The sequence below is a fragment of the Ranitomeya variabilis genome, chromosome 4 (assembly GCF_051348905.1).
Source record: "Ranitomeya variabilis isolate aRanVar5 chromosome 4, aRanVar5.hap1, whole genome shotgun sequence".
Lineage (NCBI taxonomy): Eukaryota > Metazoa > Chordata > Amphibia > Anura > Dendrobatidae > Ranitomeya > Ranitomeya variabilis.
In genome coordinates this window covers 339,141,874-339,160,766 of record NC_135235.1, presented here as the reverse complement: position 1 = coordinate 339,160,766, position 18,893 = coordinate 339,141,874, and the positions used below count along the sequence as shown (strand labels likewise).

The 18,893-nt window shown below is 43.5% G+C and overlaps 1 protein-coding gene across 1 annotated transcript in view; it reads right to left on the bottom strand.

The window, feature by feature from the left end:
• C4H19orf85 (chromosome 4 C19orf85 homolog) overlaps positions 1-12,942 on the bottom strand; it is a 58,105-nt gene extending 45,163 nt beyond the window's left edge. The window contains exon 1 of the mRNA XM_077257527.1: positions 12,781-12,942. Coding sequence (XP_077113642.1) covers positions 12,781-12,929 — 149 coding nt within the window. The 5' untranslated portion in view covers positions 12,930-12,942. The remainder of the gene's footprint in view (positions 1-12,780) is intronic.
• Between the last annotated feature and the right edge of the window lie 5,951 nt (positions 12,943-18,893).

Sequence of the window (18,893 nt, the reverse complement as noted above, 5' to 3'; positions counted from 1 at the left end):
AGTTTGTCGTATATCAGCCAGCCACTTTCTGCCACTTACATTGTGTTGTTTTATGCACAACCAACGTCAGACACACCGTCGTAATATGAGGGGCCCTGTGCCAGTACCGCCGCCCACGAGAGTGTTCCCCCCCAGCTCGAACATTGCTCTACCACTTGCAATACTTACCTCTCCCTTCTCCACCACTGTGTAGTCTGTGCTGTTAAATCCTTCAATGGCACTGCCAATACAAATTTGTTGAAATGATAGATGATAGTTAAAATATACAGGGGCCCTGGCCTCCATTTAGACCAGTTAATACTTTGCGCCTACTACCACTGTCTGCTACTCAGCAGAGGAGCCCACCCCTGTACCTAGCTATGCCACCTGTTTATTTATGAACAATTTTTTGGCAGACATTTAGCCCACTTTATTATTTGGGCCTACTAACTGTGTCTGCCACTCATTACAGTTTTCCTCCACTGAACAAAGCAATGCGCCTGTTTAGTCCTGTTACCAATTTTGATCTGCATTTAGCCCACTTTATTATTTGGGCCTATATCTGTGTTTCCTCCTCATCCTGCCCATTGCCCAGCCACTGCTAGATGAGTCTGCTGGTACATTGACCCAGACCACTACATTCCCCTTGCACTCTACACAGCCAGAATCTGATTCTGCTGAAAGTCAGGTTCCCCTTCCTGCATACTATACCACCTTACACGGGGACAAAGAGGAAGGTGCAGATGAAAGTGCAGGTTCCTTCATCAGGTGGGGGGGGGGGCATACTCATTGGCGACGTCACTGGCACAGGGCCCCTCATAGTACGCAAAAGTGTCTCTGCCAGTGGGAGGCGCCACCCGCAGTCAAACACACCGCCGTACTATGAGGGGCCCTGTGCCAGTGCCAACGAGTGGGCCCCCCCTGCTTGCTCAGGATCACAGCACTTGCAAAGTTGAAATACTTACCTCTCCCTGCTCCACCGCCGTGACATATTCCGCGTTTCCTGGGCCCACGAAAATCTTGAGCCAGCCCTACCCCCCCACAACTTTAGCCAAATGACCCCCAGTTTTCAATGCCTAACTATTATTATAAAGTAAATTAAGATTGACAAGCTTAAGTAATCAGAATTGATGTTTTTGGCATTAAAATTGGCACTGTAGGTGTTTTCCTGTCCTCCACTCACTGCCAACTTTGATTCCCCATTGACTTGCATTGGGTTTCGTGTTTCAGTCGGCCCCCGACATTTCACAATAATTGGCCGATTTCACCAGACCCACTTTTGACAAAGTCGGGTTTTGCGAAACCCGACTCGATCCGAAAAAAGTAAAAATCGCTCAACTCTATTCTATAATGCTGTAGATAAGCCCCTGGTCCGATAAGAAAAATAAGTTTTATTATCCTTACCCGGGGGGGGCAGTCCGGTGCGGTCCTGTCTGATGGGTGTCGCAGGTCCGGGTCCGGCACCTCCTATCTTCTTATGATCGCCGCCCTCCTATTGCTTTATTGCTCCCCAGCATCGTGCTCCTGTGCAGGCGTTCTTACAGTGCCTTGCGAAAATATTCGGCCCCCTGGAGCTTTTCAACCTTTTCCCACATATCATGCTTCAAACATAAAGATACCAAATGTAAATTTTTGGTGAAGAATCAACAACAATTGGAACACAACTGTGAAGTTGAACGAAATTTATTGGTTACTAGCTGTACTACCCGGCTTCGCCCGGGTTAATGACTGCTGTTAGCAAAATAGAATGTGTTAACAAAAATGTATTCTGCACACAAAAACCACAAAACAAATAGATAGAAATGTAATTATTAAAAGGCAAAAACTAAGCTAATAGAAGCATTTCACAACATATATTAGCTTTGTTATACTGAGAATGTCTTTGTTGCCTATATTAACCAATCAGAGCTCAGGTTAATTAACTGTAGCAAAATAGAAGCTGAGCTGTGATTGGTTGCTATTGGCAGCCTGATAAATCCCCAGCCAACAGGAAGCCCACCCCCTGGCAGTATATATTAGCTCACACATACACATAATAGACTGGTCATGTGACTGACAGCTGCCGTATTTCCTATATGGTACATTTGTTGCTCTTGTAGTTTGTCTGCTTATTAATCAGATTTTTATTTTTGAAGGATAATACCAGACTTGTGTGTGTTTTAGGGCGAGTTTCATGTGTCAAGTTGTGTGTGTTGAGTTGCGTGTGGCGACATGCATGTAGCGACTTTTGTGAGATGAGTTTTGTGTGGCGACATGCGTGTAGCAACATTTTGTGTGTCGAGTTGCATGTGACAGGTTAGTGTAGCAAGTTGTGTGCAGCAAGATTTGTGCATGGCGAGTTTTGCGCGTGGCGAGTTTTATGTGTGGTGCGTTTTGAGTATGTGCAAGTTTTGTGTGAGGCAACTTTTGCATGTGGTGCAACTTTTGTACATGTGGCAATTTTTCTGTGTGTGCAAGTTTTGCATGAGGTGAGTTTTCCATGAGGTGAGTTTTGCACGTGTGGCGAGTTTTGCGTGAGCCTAGTTTTGCATATGGCGAGTTTTGCATGTAGCGAGTTTTGCGCGTTGCGAGTTTTGAGTGGTGACTTTTGTGTTTCGACTTTTATGTGGCGAGGTTGGTGTGTGTGTGGTGAAATGTGTGCTGAGGGTCGTATATGTGTTCAAGCACGTGGTAGTGTGTGGCGCATTTTGTGTTTGTGTTCATATCCCCGTGTGTGGTGAGTATCCCATGTCGGGGCCCCACCTTAGCAACTGTACGGTATATACCCTTTGGCGCCATCGCTCTCATTCTTTAAGTCCTCATTGTTCACATCTGGCAGCTGTCAATTTTCCTCCAACACTTTTCCCTTCACTTTTTCCCCATTATGTAGATAGGGGCAAAATTGTTTGGTGAATTGGAACGCGCGGGGTTAAAATTTCACCTCACAACATAGCCTATGACGCTCTCGGGGTCCAGACGTGTGACTGTGCAAAATTTTGTGGCTGTAGCTGCGACGGTGCAGATGCCAATCCCGGACATACACACATACATACATACACACATTCAGCTTTATATATTAGATATACCTGTATGTAATCTCCTGTATATAGTATATACCTGTGTGTCATCTCGCCTATATATAGTATATATCTGTGTGTCATCTCCTCCTGTATATAGTATATACCTGTATGTCATCTCCTCCTATACATAGCATATACCTGTATGTCATCTCCTCCTGTATATACTATATACCTGTAGGTAATCTGCTCCTGTATATAGTATATACCTGTGTGTCATCTCCTCCTGTATATAGTATATACCTGTATGTCATCTCGTCCTGTATGTAGTATGTACCTGTATGTCATCTCCTCCTCTATATAGTATATACCTGTGTGTCATCTCTCCTGTATATAGTATATATCTGTGTGTCATCTCCTCCTGTATATAGTATATACCTGTATGTCATCTCCTCCTATACATAGCATATACCTGTATGTCATCTCCTCCTGTATATACTATATACCTGTAGGTAATCTGCTCCTGTATATAGTATATACCTGTGTGTCATCTCCTCCTGTATATAGTATATACCTGTATGTCATCTCGTCCTGTATGTAGTATGTACCTGTATGTCATCTCCTCCTCTATATAGTATATACCTGTGTGTCATCTCCTCCTGTATATAGTATATATCTGTATGTCATCTCCTCCTGTATTAGACCTCGTTCACACGTTATTTGGTCAGTATTTTTACCTCAGTATTTGTAAGCTAAAATGGCAGCCTGATAAATCCCCAGCCAACAGTAAGCCCACCCCCTGGCAGTATATATTAGCTCACACATACACATAATAGACTGGTCATGTGACTGACAGCTGCCGGATTCCTATATGGTACATTTGTTGCTCTTGTAGTTTGTCTGCTTATTAATCAGATTTTTATTTTTGAAGGATAATACCAGACTTGTGTGTGTTTTAGGGCGAGTTTCGTGTGTCAAGTTGTGTGTGTTGAGTTGCGTGTGGCGACATGCATGTAGGGACTTTTGTGAGATGAGTTTTGTGTGGCGACATGCGTGTAGCAACTTTTTGTGTGTCGAGTTGCATGTGACAGGTTAGCGTTGTGTGCAGCAAGTTTTGCGCATGGCGAGTTTTGCGCGTGGCGAGTTTTATGTGTGGTGCCTTTTGAGTATGTGCAAGTTTTGTGTGAGGCAACTTTTGCATGTGTTGCAACTTTTGTGCATGTGGCAATTTTTCTGCGTGTGGCAATTTTTCTGCGTGTGCAAGTTTTGCGTGTGGCGAGTTTTCCATGAGGTGAGTTTTGCACGTGTGGCGAGTTTTGCATGTAGAGAGTTTTGCGCGTGGCGAGTTTTGAGCGGCGACTTTTGTGTTTCTACTTTTATGTGGCGAGGTTGGTGTATGTGTGGTGAAATGTGCGCTGAGGGTGGTATATGTGTTCGAGCACGTGGTAGTATGTGGCGCATTTTGTGTGTGTGTTCATATCCCCGTGGTGGTGTGGTGATTATCCCATGTTGGGGCCCCACCTTAGCAACTGTACAGTATATACTCTTTGGCGCCATCGCTGTCATTCTTTAAGTCCCCCTTGTTCACATCTGGCAGCTGTTAATTTGCCTCCAACACTTTTCCTTTCATTTTTTCCCCATTATGTAGATAGGGGCAAAATTGTTTGGTGAATTGGAAAGCGCGGGGTTAAAATTTCACCTCACAACATAGCTTTGATGCTCTCAGGGTCCAGACGTGTGACTGTGCAAAATTTTGTGCCTGTAGCTGCGACGCCTCCAACACTTTTCCTTTCACTTTTTCCCCATTATGTCGATAGGGGCAAAATTGTTTGGTGAATTGGAAAGCGCGGGGTTAAAATTTCACCTCACAACATAGCCTATGACGCTCTCGGGGTCCAGACGTGTGACTGTGCAAAATTTTGTGGCTGTAGCTGCGACGGTTCAGATGCCAATCCCGGACATACATACATACATACATACATACACACACACACACATTCAGCTTTATATATTAGATTTTACATTTTTGTGGAAATTCAAAAACTGAAAAGTGGGGTGTGCAATATTATTCGGCCCCTTTACTTTCAGTGCAGCAAACTCACTCCAAAAGTTCATATTGGATCTCTGAATGATCCAATGTTGTCCTAAATTCCTAATGATGATAAATTATAATCCAGCTGTGTGTAATCAAGTCTCTGTATAAATGCAGCTGCTCTGTGATAGTCTAAGGGTTCTGTTTGAAGCACAGAGAGCATCATGAAGACCAAGGAACACAACAGGCAGGTCCGTGATACTGTTGTGGAGAAGTTTAAAGCCAGATTTGAATACAAAATGATTTCCAAAACTTTAAACATCCCAAGGAGCACTGTGCAAGCGATCATATTGAAATGGAAGGAGTATCATACCACTGCAAATCTACCAAGACCCATCCGTCCCTCTAAACTTTCATCTCAAACAAGGAGAAGACTGATCAGAGATGCAGCCAAGAGGCCCATGATCACTCTGGATGATCTGCAGATATCTACAGCTGAGGTGGGACAGTCTGTCCATAGGACAACAATCAGTCATACACTGCACAAATCTGGCCTTTATGGAAGAGTGGCAAGAAGAAAGCTATTTCTCAAAGAAATCCATAAAAAGTGTTTAAAAGTTTGCAACAAGCCACCTGGGAGACACATCAAACATGCGGAAGAAGGTGCTCTGGTCAGATGAAACCAAAATCGAACTTTTTGGCAATAATGCCAAACGATATGTTTAGCGTAAAGGCAACACAGCTCATCACCCTGAACACACCATCCGCACTGTCAAACATGATGGTGGCAGCATCATGGTTTGTGCCTGCTTTTCTTCAGCAGGGACAGGGAAGATGGTTAAAATTGTTGGGAAGATGGATGGAACCAAATACAGGACCATTCTTGAAGAAAACCTGTTGGAGTCTGCAAAAGACCTGAGACTGGGACGGAGACTTGTCTTCCAACAAGACAATGATCCCAAACAAAGCAAAATCTACAATGGAATGGTTCACAAATAAACGCTTCCAGGTGTTAGAAAAGCCAAGTCAAAGTACAGACCTCAATCTCAATCAAGAATGGGCAAGTATTTCAGTCTCTCGATGTACAAAACTGATAGAGACATACTCCAAGCGAGTTACAGCTGTAATCGTAGCAAAAAGTGGCGCAACAAAGTATTAAGTTAAAGGTGCCTAATAATATTGCATGCCCCACTTTTCAGTTTTTGAAATTCCACAAAAATGTAAAATAACCAATAAATTTTGTTCAACTTCACAATTGTGTTCCACTTGTTGCTGATTCTTCACCAAAAATTTACATTTGGTATCTTTATGTTTGAAGCATGATATGTGGGAAAAGGTTGAAAAGTTCCAGGGGGCCACATACTTTTGCAAGGCACTGTATCTGCCCTGCTGACAGTAGAGTAAAGTACTGCAGTGCGCAGGCGCCGAGAAAGGTCAGAGAGGCCCAGCACCTGCGCACTGCTGTATTATAGAATGCTGTAGATAAGCCCTGAAAAGCAGTGGCCGTATCCTATATCGGCCAAACCTTTTGCCATATTAAAAACTAAGAAGTAATAAAAAATACACAAATTTTGTATCAGTGAATCCCTAAAAGTCTGATCTATTTATCAACATATAAAATAAATGAATCCAATCGTTAAATCACATATTGAGAAAAAAAAACACCAGAAAAAAATTGAGAGAAGCCAGAGGATGTTGGTTGTCATGTCGCTAACTAATTGAAATAATCACAAGTATGTAAATTGGCTACATATTGTCACTTGTATACAGGGGAATTGCGACATTGATTGTGCGCACCACACGCTATATCAATTTGGCAGTCTGCATTCACAGAGTGACTATATATTGTTGTTCCAAGCCTGCACAACCCCTTGTGGTAGATCGGCTCACTCAGCTGTACACGGAGGTAGACACGGGAACACTGTGTGTTTAAGAACAGGTTCTTCTCACTAAATTAAAATATCAAAAAGTTAATTTATTTCAGTTCTTCAATACAAAAAGTGTAACTCATATATTATATAGAGTCATTACAAACAGAGTGATCTATTTCAAGTGTTTATTTCTGTTAATGTTGATGATTATGGCTTACAGCCAATGAAAACCCAAAAGTCATTATCTCAGTAAATTATAATAATTACCAAAAACACCTTGAAAGGCTTCATAAGCGTTTAAAAAGGTCCCTTAGTCTGTATCAGTAGACTCCACAATCATGGCGAAGACTGCTGACTTGACAGATGTCCAGAAGGCAGTCATTGATGCACTCCACATAGAGGGTAAGCCACAAAAGTAATTGCTAAAGAAGCTGGCTGTTCACAGAGTGCTGTATCCAATCATATTAATGGAAAGTTGAGTGGAAGGAAAACATGTGGTAGAAAAAGGTGCACAAGCAACCGGGATAACCACAGCCTTGAAAGGATTGTTCAGAAAAGGTCATTGAAAAATTTGGGGGGAGATTCACAAGGAGGGGACTGCTGCTGGAGTCATTGCTTCAAGAGCCACCACACACAAACGTATCCCGGACATGGGCTACAAGTGTCGCATTCCTTGTATTCAAGCCATTCATGGCCAATAGACAACGCCAGAAGCGTCTTACCTGGGCCAAGGAGAAAAAGAACTGGACTGTTGCTCAGTGGTGCAAGTTGTTGTTTTTAGATGAAAGTAAATTTTGCATTTCATTTGGAAATCAAGGACCTAGAGTCTGGAGGAAGAGTGGAGAGGCACACAATCCAAGCTGCTTGAGATCTAGTGTGAAGTTTCCACAATCAGTGATGGTTTGGGGAGTCATGTCATCTGCTGGTGTAGGTCCATTGTGTTGTATCAAGACCAAGGTCAGTGCAGCTGTCTACTAGGAAATTTTAGAGCACTTCATGTTTCCCTTTGCCGACAAGCTTTTTGGAGTTGGAGGTTTCATTCTCCAGCAGGACTTGGCAAATGTCCACACTGCCAAAAACACCAATACCTGGTTTAAAAACAACAGTATCACTGTGCTTGATTGGCCAGCAAACTCGCCTGACCTTAACCCATAGAGAATCTATAGAGTATTGTCAAGAGGAAGATGAGAGACACCAGACCCAACAAGGCAGACAAGCTGAAGTTTGCTATCAAAGCAACCTGGGCTTTCATAACACCTCAGCAGTGCCACAGGCTGATCACCTCCATGCCATGCCGCATTGCTGCAGTAATTGATGCAAAACTAGCCCCAACCAAGTATGGAGTGCATTTATTGAACATACATTTCAGTAGGCCAACATTTCGGATTTTAAAATGATTTTTCAACCTGATGTTATAAAGTATTCTAATTTACAGAGATAATGACTTTGGGGTTTTCATTGGCTGTAAGCCATAATCATCAACATTAGCAGAAATAAATACTTGAAATAGATCACTCCGTTTGTAATGACTATAAAATTTGAGTTTCACATTTTGTATAGAAGAACTGAAATAAATTAACTTTTTGATGATATTCTAATTCTGTGAGAAGCACCTGTATATGCAGCATAAATCAAAGTGAAATCAAAATAAGCTCGGCCCTTTGGGAAAAAAACAAAACAAAAACAAAGTGGTAACACAAAAACATAGACCTTGTGGTAGTGGGGATCCGCCCGCTCAGGGTTAGCAAAACGCACAGTTCAGGTTAGCAGAAGAACAAACACTTCTGTGGAGTTAGCCTCTAAGGGTACTGTCACACTCTGCAACTTTCCAACGATCACGACCAGCGATACGACCTGGCCGTGATCGTTGGAAAGTCGTTGTGTGGTCCCTGGAGAGCTGTCACACAGACCGCTTTCCAGCGACCAACGATGCCGAGGTCCCGGGTAACCAGGGTAAACATCGGGTTACTAAGCGCAGGGCCGCGCTTAGTAACCCGATGTTTACCGTGGTTACCAGCGTAAAAGTAAAAAAAAAAAAACCGTACATACTCACATTCCGGTGTCCTTCAGGTCCCTTGCCGTCTGCTTCCCGCTCTGACTGAGTGCCGCCGTAAAGTGAAAGCAGATCACAGCGGTGACGTCACCGCTGTGCTCTGCTCGTACTTTCCGTCCGGCACTCAGTCAGTCCGGGAAGCAGACGGCAAGGGACCTGAAGGACACCGGAATGTGAGTATGTACGGTTTGTTTGTTTTTACTTTTACGCTGGTAACCACGGTAAACATCGGGTTACTAAGCGCGGCCCTGCGCTTAGTAACCCAATGTTTACCCTGGTTACAAGCGAACGCATCGCTGGATCGGTGTCACACACAACGATCCAGCGATGACAGCGGGAGATCCAGCGACAAAATAAAGTTTCAAACGATCTGCTACGACATACGATTCTCAGCGGGGTCCCTGATCGCAGCAGCATGTCAGACACTGCGATATCGTATGGATATCGCTGGAACGTCACGGATCGTGCCGTCGTAGCGACCAAAGTGCCACTGTGTGACAGTGCCCTAAGACACACTGATCCACACCCTGGAGTGGAGATAAGGTGGACAACCTCCCACCAGCTCTATGGTTGTCCACAAAAACCCAGCACAGCTGATTAACCCTTGTCAACACAGTGTGCTGAAGCAAAATTGTGGGTTTCAAATCACTGAAGCTTATAGCCTCAGTGAAACATATCTCCCCTAAAGCACTGTGCCAGTGACTTTGTCACTCCCTTTAAAGACTATGGTGGGCTGAAAGTGAAAAGAATATATATATATATTCAACTAAAATATCCCCTACAGTTCCCGAAGATTGCTACCCATGTCTCCCCCACCAATGTTCACTCTAATGGTTTCAACGTCACGTGACAGGTGCAGTCAATCTGTGGCCACGTCAATGACAAAATCATCACCACTGTGGCCACTTTGCTCTCTAGACAATTTGGTCACCAATGTGGGTGCTAATTGGCTGAAAATCCAGTGATGGTCTTCCTCTTCAGCGCTGAAAACTAGAGAGCCTGCTAGGAGTTTTATTTTCAAAAAATCTCAAACTGCAATGCTATTACAATGCAGTAATGGTTTATAGGAGCTGTGTCAGTTGAACCAGTTAGATAGTTTTGTCCAAAGAAGGTGAGAGTGAAGCGAACAGTGATTGGCTGCAGGGCTCATGTGACATAATGTCACGCTAGCCCTGGGAGACCCCTATACCGACAGCACTGGAACAGCGCCAGCAGCAGAGTTGAGTATAGGCATTATTATTTTGCGTGGGGGAAATATAATGTTACGGATGGGGTGGTGAAACCATTGGACCGTGACCTGAGAAGAGTCTAGAGGTGCGTGACTAAGTGGCACGCAAAGTCTGACCTCAGATGATCAGCAGCTGACGATACCGTGATCTGAGGAGAGATGAGGGGGCGGAACCAGGTGCTGCTCTAGGACTGATTTTGGATACATGGCAGCTGACCCCCAGGGACAGGAGACTGGAATGGCCAGGAATGGGTAGACTTTGCAAGTAGAGGTTGACATGGTAGGTATGGTGACTTGGCAAGACTGACGCACAGGCAAGAAGATGCTAGCGGTATGGCTGGTATTCAGGCAGGCTAGTGCTGGCAGGCATGAGTGATACACAGGCAGGAAGGCAGACACGACTGATACACAGGCAGACAAGTGTTGGTGAGCATGGCTAGTATACTGGCAGACAACTGCTCTGGAAGATATGACTCAAAAAACCTTTATTTCACCTCTAGGGTATAGGCATTTGAGTCTGGAAAGCGGGCTTTGGAGAAATGCGGGGAGTGTAGGAATGGATGACGGCAGTTTTGCCTGTTACCGCTTCAACGGGTCCTGGATTTTTTGATACTTTCTACAACATGGTGAGTGCAGCAATTTTTTTCTTCTAAGTATTTAATCATTTATTTATTGTTTTAAATTGTGTATAAGTTACTTTCTTTCCCTATATAGAGGAACCAGGCTCTGTATAACATACTATACCTGATGAAGAAGTAAACCCGACTTCGAAACACGCTGTATGAGTAAAGATCCAGAGAACATATGCCCTTGTCTTTACTCTGTGGCAGCGCCCGGGAATCACTGTTCTTTTTCCTGTTTGGTTTGAATATGTTTCTTCCCACCGGCATGTGGGTCAGCGGTCGGAGCAGCAGCCCTTTATTCTCACAAGTACGGTGTTGTGCCGGGTCACAACCCAGGCAGGTAAGCATCTACAAACCCTTGCTCGCTATGTCTTATATTGGGGGTAACCGACAAGGCGGACATGATCTATCCAAAATCCTACTAGAGCTGCCCTATTGGGACTCACTCCTTATATCTTTTCTGTCCTCCATTTATCCTTCTGGCACAAGTGAGGCTTTGATAAAGACCGTTCCTGGTCGAAACGTTAACCTTATTGTCCGCAATCACTATATGTCTTAAAGCACCTAGTGATGTCTGTATACGTGAATAAAGAAACAAGATCTTTTGCATAAATTTCAACTACTTGAGTGCAGCTGTTTTTTCCTTGATATTTGGACTGTTTGATGTTCAGCCTGCACCAATTGACTTTGATTTACGGTGTGCACATCATTTTTTTGAATATTTATATTGGGGGTAACACACTTATAGCGCCTTTTCTCTTTTTCTTTTCACTACTGGAGCGATCCAGAAGTCACAATTCAATGTAAGTCTATGAGAGCCAGGACAAGGCCAAAACTGGATTTGAAACAAGCACTACAGGTCAGGTCACACTGCGTTAAAAAGGTCAGTGGCCGTGAGATTTTTATAAATCACACCCACTTTGCAGGAATTGTAAAATGTTGTGCACCAAAAACTCATTGGGGGCACACAGCCAAAAAGTCCAATCTTTCAAAACATAAAATTAATTAACCCTTGGTAAACGCGTAATGAGAAACAAGCAATGAAGACACCAGAATTGGAATTTTTTAGTCACCATTCCTCACAAAACAATGCAATTAAAACAGATCAAAAGGTTGTATCTACCCCAAATAGGTATTCATAAAACTTTCCACTCATCCTGTAAATAATAAACCCTCGCTCATTCAATGGTAAAATAAGATGTTTGGGGTCTTGTCTGTCATGGTCTGGCTGCTGGATCTTGACTGGCGCAAAGCTGGGCCTCAAGTCTTGACCGGCGCAGTCTGGTCCTCGGATCTTGACTGGCTCAGAACTAGTCCTCAGGACTTGACTGGTGTGGTCTGGTCCATGGATCTTAACCGGCGCAGTCTGGATCTCGCTCGGGGGTGTACAACAGCCTACTGCTTTGGGCCCTCAAATGCATCCCTGTGTCTTGGCCGCAGCATCCCTCTGAGCCCTCATCCTGACACTCTCTTTTGTTGATGCCAAATCCCTTCCTGCTTCGGCACTCCAACCTTTAATATTGGGGAATTGTTTCATGGATGTCACCTGATCTGGTGCTCCATCTAAACTTGCCCTTCCCAAAACACTTCTCCATCGTTTTGGTTTCACAAGTTTCCTTTCTGGCAGTAGAGGGCAGTCTTCTGTCACAAATGTCACACAGCGCTGTGGAATCTCATCATCCACAGCACATACACCAGCATAAATTGAAAGTTCCCACAGTGTGTTTTTGGTGAGTATTTGATGCTGTGCATTGTTGTTGCACAAAAATGCAACATCTTAGGCTATTTTCCCATGACAAGCATTGGGTGGATTTTTGATGTTGCAGATTTTCTCCTCATTTCTGCACCCATTGAGTAAAATAGGTTACTTGCATTTTTTAAAAAAATATGCATCATAAAAAACTCATCGTCTAAAAAAAAAATGATTCTAGTTGTTAGTAAACTATTTAAAATAAATTATGTCTAGAGAACACACTAATATTTAGTATTAAAATTCACCTTAAAATTTGGTTTTGAAGAAATCGTCGGTGATTAACTTTCCTTTTGGTCTGTCTGCTCTTTTTTGGTCTTTGTAGAGTGCGCATAATATGGGTGGATGCCACTGTGACAAATGTGAAGAGATCGCGACCACATTCATAGTACCCCATTTCTGAATGTGGATAAAGGTTGAATGCAAATTGTGCAGTCCTGTGATGCATTACGATTTGCAGCTCGACAAGAGATCTGAAAATGCAAAACAGATGCAAAATAACTTAAGGAGAATCCCATTAATTGACTTTACTAAATGAATACATAAAATATTCCTTATTTTTCATATTCAGTAAATCCAACAGTCGGTTTGTACAATTACAAACTAGTTTATCAGGAAGAGTATTTTTTAAAATGTTGCACATCTTTCAATATGAAATTCAGTCTAGAGCTGTTTTTCCAATTTTTGATCCACTCTCCTACTGGATTGACAATTTGTAACTTTTCTGTCAATTTTTTAAAAGTTATGAATTATACATCTAGCTTAGACCCAGTTGCAAGTCTCACCAAACCCATTTTCTTGTCCACATCTCAAAGCTGGAGAAAGCAGTACAAAACCCCAAAGAATCTCAATTGTTTGGGGGGAAAAAAACGCCATTCAGTAAAATGTCATCAATAAATTCAACTCTGTGCAACTGTCCCACATGTTTATACTTCATCAGGTATCTTCAAAGGCTAGAAGGACATAAAGGGATAACAACATGGGTGTCAGAAACTTAACTATAAACCTTCCAGGACAGGAGTTAATGCCATCTAAATCCTTCTTACCATTTCCAGCAGACCAACCATTAATTATTTGCAGACCACCCAACACATTAAAAAGTTGGGTTGGTCCACGGGGATGGTAGGATGGAGCTGCAGGACAGTGAAGCAGCAAGCTGGGTGACAGTTAGAAGGCCGGGTAGAGGGAAAAGTGCCAGGGAGGCTAGCCCTGATCTGGCACACCCCAATAAGTTTGCTAAGCTGGCAGATGAGGGGGGTGCCAGTACAGGGGTAGCACTGCTGCAGCCAGGCATGTCCTCTGAAAGCCAGAGGAGTGACTGCTCCAGTAAGGAGGGAAATAGGAGAGCAGGGCAGGCCAGACAGGTGCTCGTAGTGGGGGACTCAATTATTAGGGGAACAGATAGGGCAATCTGTCACAAAGACAGGGATCGTCGAACGGTGTGCTGCCTACCTGGCGCTCGAGTCCGACACATCGCTGATCGGGTGGACAGATTACTGGGAGGGGCTGGTGAGGACCCAGCGGTCATGGTGCACATTGGCACAAATGACAAAGTTAGAGATAGGTGGAAGGTCCTTAAAGATGATTTCAGGGAATTAGGCTTCAAGCTGAAAGCAAGGACCTCCAAGGTGGTATTTTCCAAAATACTGCCTGTACCACGTGCCATGCCAGAGAGGCAACGGGAGATTAGGGAGGTTAATAAGTGGCTCAAGAATTGGTGTAGGAAGAAGGGGTTTGGGTTCCTGCAGAACTGGGCCGACTTCTCAGTTGGCTACAGGTTCTACGCTAGGGATGGGCTGCACCTCAATGGGGAAGGTGCAGCTGTGCTGGGGGTGAAAATGGATAGAAGGTTGGAGGAGTGTTTAAACTAGGGATTGGGGGGGAGGGTATTCAATTTATAGGAGGGGAAGATAGGGCAGATAGAGACCTGGGCACAAATAAGGAAGTTGGGGGTGGCGGTGGCATGGGGGGTGGGGTTAGAACAATTAATAATTTAAGAAAGAATAGAGGTGCAGAGGGATACATAAAGTGCATGTATACTAATGCCAGAAGCCTCGCCAACAAAATGGACGAATTAGAACTAGTGTTGTTGGAGCATAATTATGACATGGTGGGGATGTCTGGAACATGGCTGGATGAGAGCCATGACTGGGCTGTTAACTTGCAGGGTTATAGTCTGTTCAGAAATGACCGAACGGATAAGCGAGGGGTGTCTATATGTAAAGTCATCCTTAAAACCCATCTTGCGTGATAAAAATATAGGTGAATCTAATGAAAATGTAGAGTCCCTGTGGGTGGAGATAAGGGGAGGGGGGAAAAATAATAAATTACTGATAGGGGTTTGTTATAAGTCTCCAAAAATAATGGAAGCAAAGGAGAATATCCTCGTAAAGCAAATAGATGAAGCTGCGACTCAAGGAGAAGTCATTATTATGGGGGACTTCAACTACCCTGAAATAGATTGGGGAACAGAAATCTGCAGTATGTAATCGGTTTTTGACAACTATGAGAGACCATTACCTTTCACAACTGGTTCAGGACCCAACAAGAAGGGGGGCACTGCTAGACCTAATATTAACCAACAGGCCAGACCGCATAGCAAATATAAGGGTTGGGGGTCACTTGGGGAATAGTGATCACTAGGGTTGAGCGAAACGGGTCGGCCATTTTCAGAAGTCGCCGACTTTTGGCAAAGTCGGGTTTCATGAAACCCGACCCCTGTGTGGGGTCGGCCATGAGGTCGGCGATCTTCTGAATCTGGTATCGGAATTCCGATACCGAGTTCCGATATGTTTGTGATATCGGGAATCGGTATCGGAATCCATATTTAAGTGTAAAATAAAGAATCAAAATAAAAAATTTTGATATACTCACCCTCGGACGCGCCCTGGTACTAACCGGCAGCCTTCCTTCCTAAGAATGAGCGCGTGAATGACCTGCGGTGAAGTCGCGGCTTGTGATTGGTCGCGTGAGCGGTCACATGGGAGGTCACGCGACCAATCACAAGCCGCGACGTCATCATTCTAAGGCCCTTCACGCGCTCATTCTTAGGAAGGAAGGCTGCCGGAAAGAAGCAGGGCGCGTCCGAGGGTGAGTATATACCTAATAGGAATATACTCACCCTCGGACGCGCCCTGCTTCTTTCCGGCAGCCTTCCTTCCTAAGAATGAGCGCGTGAAGGGCCTTAGATGACGTCGCGGCTTGTGATTGGTCGCGTGACCACCCATGTGACTGCTCACGCGACCAATCACAAGCCGCGACGTCACCGCAGGTCATTCACGCGCTCATTCTTAGGAAGGAAGGCTGCCGGTTAGTACCAGGGCGCGTGCGAGGGTGAGTATATCAATATTTTTTATTTTGATTCTTTATTTTACACATTAATATGGATCCCAGGGCCTGAAGGAGAGTTTCCTCTCCTTCAGACCCTGGGAACCATAGTATCCCATTGCACTGCATTGGGTTTCGTGTTTCGGCCGACCCCGATCCCGACTTTTTTATAGGATCGGCCGATTTCACTCGACCCGACTTTTGAGAAAGTCGGGTTTCGTGAAACCCGACCCGATCCTATAAAAATAAAAGTCGCTCAACCCTAGTGATCACAAAATAATAAGTTTTCATGTATCCTTTAATAAGATGTGTAGTAGGGGGTTACAAGGACACTAAACTTCAGGAGGGCAAATTTCCAACGGATGAGAGCGGATCTTGGTGCAATTAACTGGGACGATATCCTGAGACATAAAAATACACAAAGAAAATGGGAGACATTTATTAGCATCATGGACAGGACATGTGCACAGTATATACCGTATGGGAATAAACATACTAGAAATAGGAGGAAACCAATATGGCTAAATAGAGCTGTAAGGGGCGCAATAAGGGACAAAAAGAAAGCATTTAGAGAATTAAAGGAAGTAGGTAGTGAGGAGGCATTAAATAAATACAGAAAATTAAATAAATTCTGTAAAAAGCAAATCAAGGCACAAAAGATTGAGTCAGAGAGACTCATTGCCAGAGAGAGTAAAAATAATCCCAAAATATTCTTTATGTAACTATTTACGTAAATAGTAAGAAATTAAAAAATGAAAGTGTTGGCCCCCTTAAAAATAGTCTGGGTGACATGGTGGATGAGGATGAGGAAAAAGCCAATATGCTAAATGACTTTTTTTCATTAGTATTTACACAAGAAAATCCCATGGCAGACAATATGATCAGTGATAACAAAAATTCCCCATTAAATGTCACCTGCTTAACCCAGCAGCAAGTACAGCGGCGTCTAAAAATCACTAAAATTGACAAATCTCCGGGCCCGGATAGGATACACCCCCGAGTACTGCAGGAATTAAATACAGTCATTGATAGACCATTATTTTTAATCTTTAAAGACTCCATAATAACAGGGTCTGTACCACAGGACTGGCGTATAGCAAATGTGGTGCCAATATTCAAAAAGGGGACAAAAACTGAACTCGGAAATTATAGGCCAGTAAGCTTAACCTCTACTGTGGGTAAAATCCTGGAGGGCATTCTAAGGGATGCTATACTGGAGTATCTGAGGAGGAATAACCTCATGACCCAGTATCAGCACGGGTTTACTAGGGACCGCTCCTGTCAGACTAATCTGATCAGTTTCTATGAAGAGGTAAGTTCCGGACTGGACCAAGGGAACCCAGTAGATGTAGTGTATATGGACTTTTCAAAAGCTTTTGATACGGTGCCACACAAAAGGTTGATACATAAAATGAGAATAATGGGGAGAGGGGAAAATATGTGTAAGTGGGTTAAGAGCTGGCTCAGGGATAGGAAACAAAGGGTGGTTATTAATGGAGCACACTCGGACTGGGTCGCGGTGAGCAGTGGGGTACCACAGGGGTCAGTATTGGTCCCTCTTCTTTTTAACATATTAATGACCTTGCAGGGGGCATACAGAGTAGAATTTGAATATTTGCAGACGACACTAAGCTCTGCAGGGTAATCGATACAGAGGAGGACAATATTATATTACAGGATGATTTATGTAAACTAGAAGCTTGGGCTGATAAATGGCAAATGAGCTTTAATGGGGATAAATGTAAGGTCATGCACTTGGGTAGAAGTAATAAGATGTATGACTATGTGCTTAATTCTAAAACTCTGGGCAAAACCGTCAATGAAAAAGACCTTGGAGTATGGGTGGATGACAAACTCATATTCAGTGGCCAGTGTCAGGCAGCTGCTAAAAAGGCAAATAAAATAATGGGATGTATTAAAAGAGGCATAGATACTCATGAGGAGAACATAATTTTACCTCTATACAAGTCACTAGTTCGACCACACTTAGAATACTGTGCACAGTTCTGGTCTCCGGTATATAATAAAGACATAGCTGAACTAGAGTGGGTGCAGAGAAGAGTGACCAAGGTTATTAGAGGACTGGGGGGGTCTGCAATACCAAGACAGGTTATTACACTTGGAGCTATTTAGTTTGGAAAAATGAAGGCTAAGGGGTGATCTGATCTTATTTTAATGTATAAATATATGAGGGGACAGTACAAAGACCTTTCCGATGATTTTTTTAATCATAGACCTGAGACAGGGACAAGGGGGCATCCTCTACGTCTGAAGGAAAGAAGGTTTAAGCATAATAACAGACGCGGATTCTTTACTGTAAGAGCAGTGAGACTATGGAACTCTCTGCCGTATGATGTTGTAATGAGTGATTCATTACTTAAATTTAAGAGGGGACTGGATGCCTTTCTTGAAAAGTATAATATTACAGGATTTATATACTAGATTCCTTGATAGGGCTTGGATCCAGGGAACTAGTCTGATTGCCGTATGTGAAGTCGGGAAGGAATTTTTTTCCCCAATGTGGAGCTTACGCTTTGCCACATGGGTTTTATTTGCCTTCCTTTGGTACAACTTGTTAGGGCATGTTAGGTTAGGCTATGGGTTGAACTAGATGGACTTAAAGTCTTCCTTCAACCTTAATAAATATGTTACATATAATTCTCCAATGATTTTTTAAGAATGTTATTGCAGAGTAAGAAAATGCACAGAGATCATGTAGCTATAGGTGCAGGAAGCTGGCTGTCAGAAGTGGCCAGAGTCCCCACAGAAGAGGCAGAGGTGTTTTATAACTGGTCTGCTCTCTTGGTTGCTGTACACACAGAGCTAAATGAGTAACAGCACTTCCTCCTCCCGTCCCAGTGATCATGTGATCGTCAGGAGTACGAGCTGCAAAAAATCATGGACTTATTTCCCTCTTTCCATCATTAACCCGAGTCGCAGCTGAAAATTAAGCAAACAAGACTATGGGTCCATGAAAATCACTGATGAAATACTGATGGTAAAAACAGACAATAGAAAAACCAAGGGAAGGGGA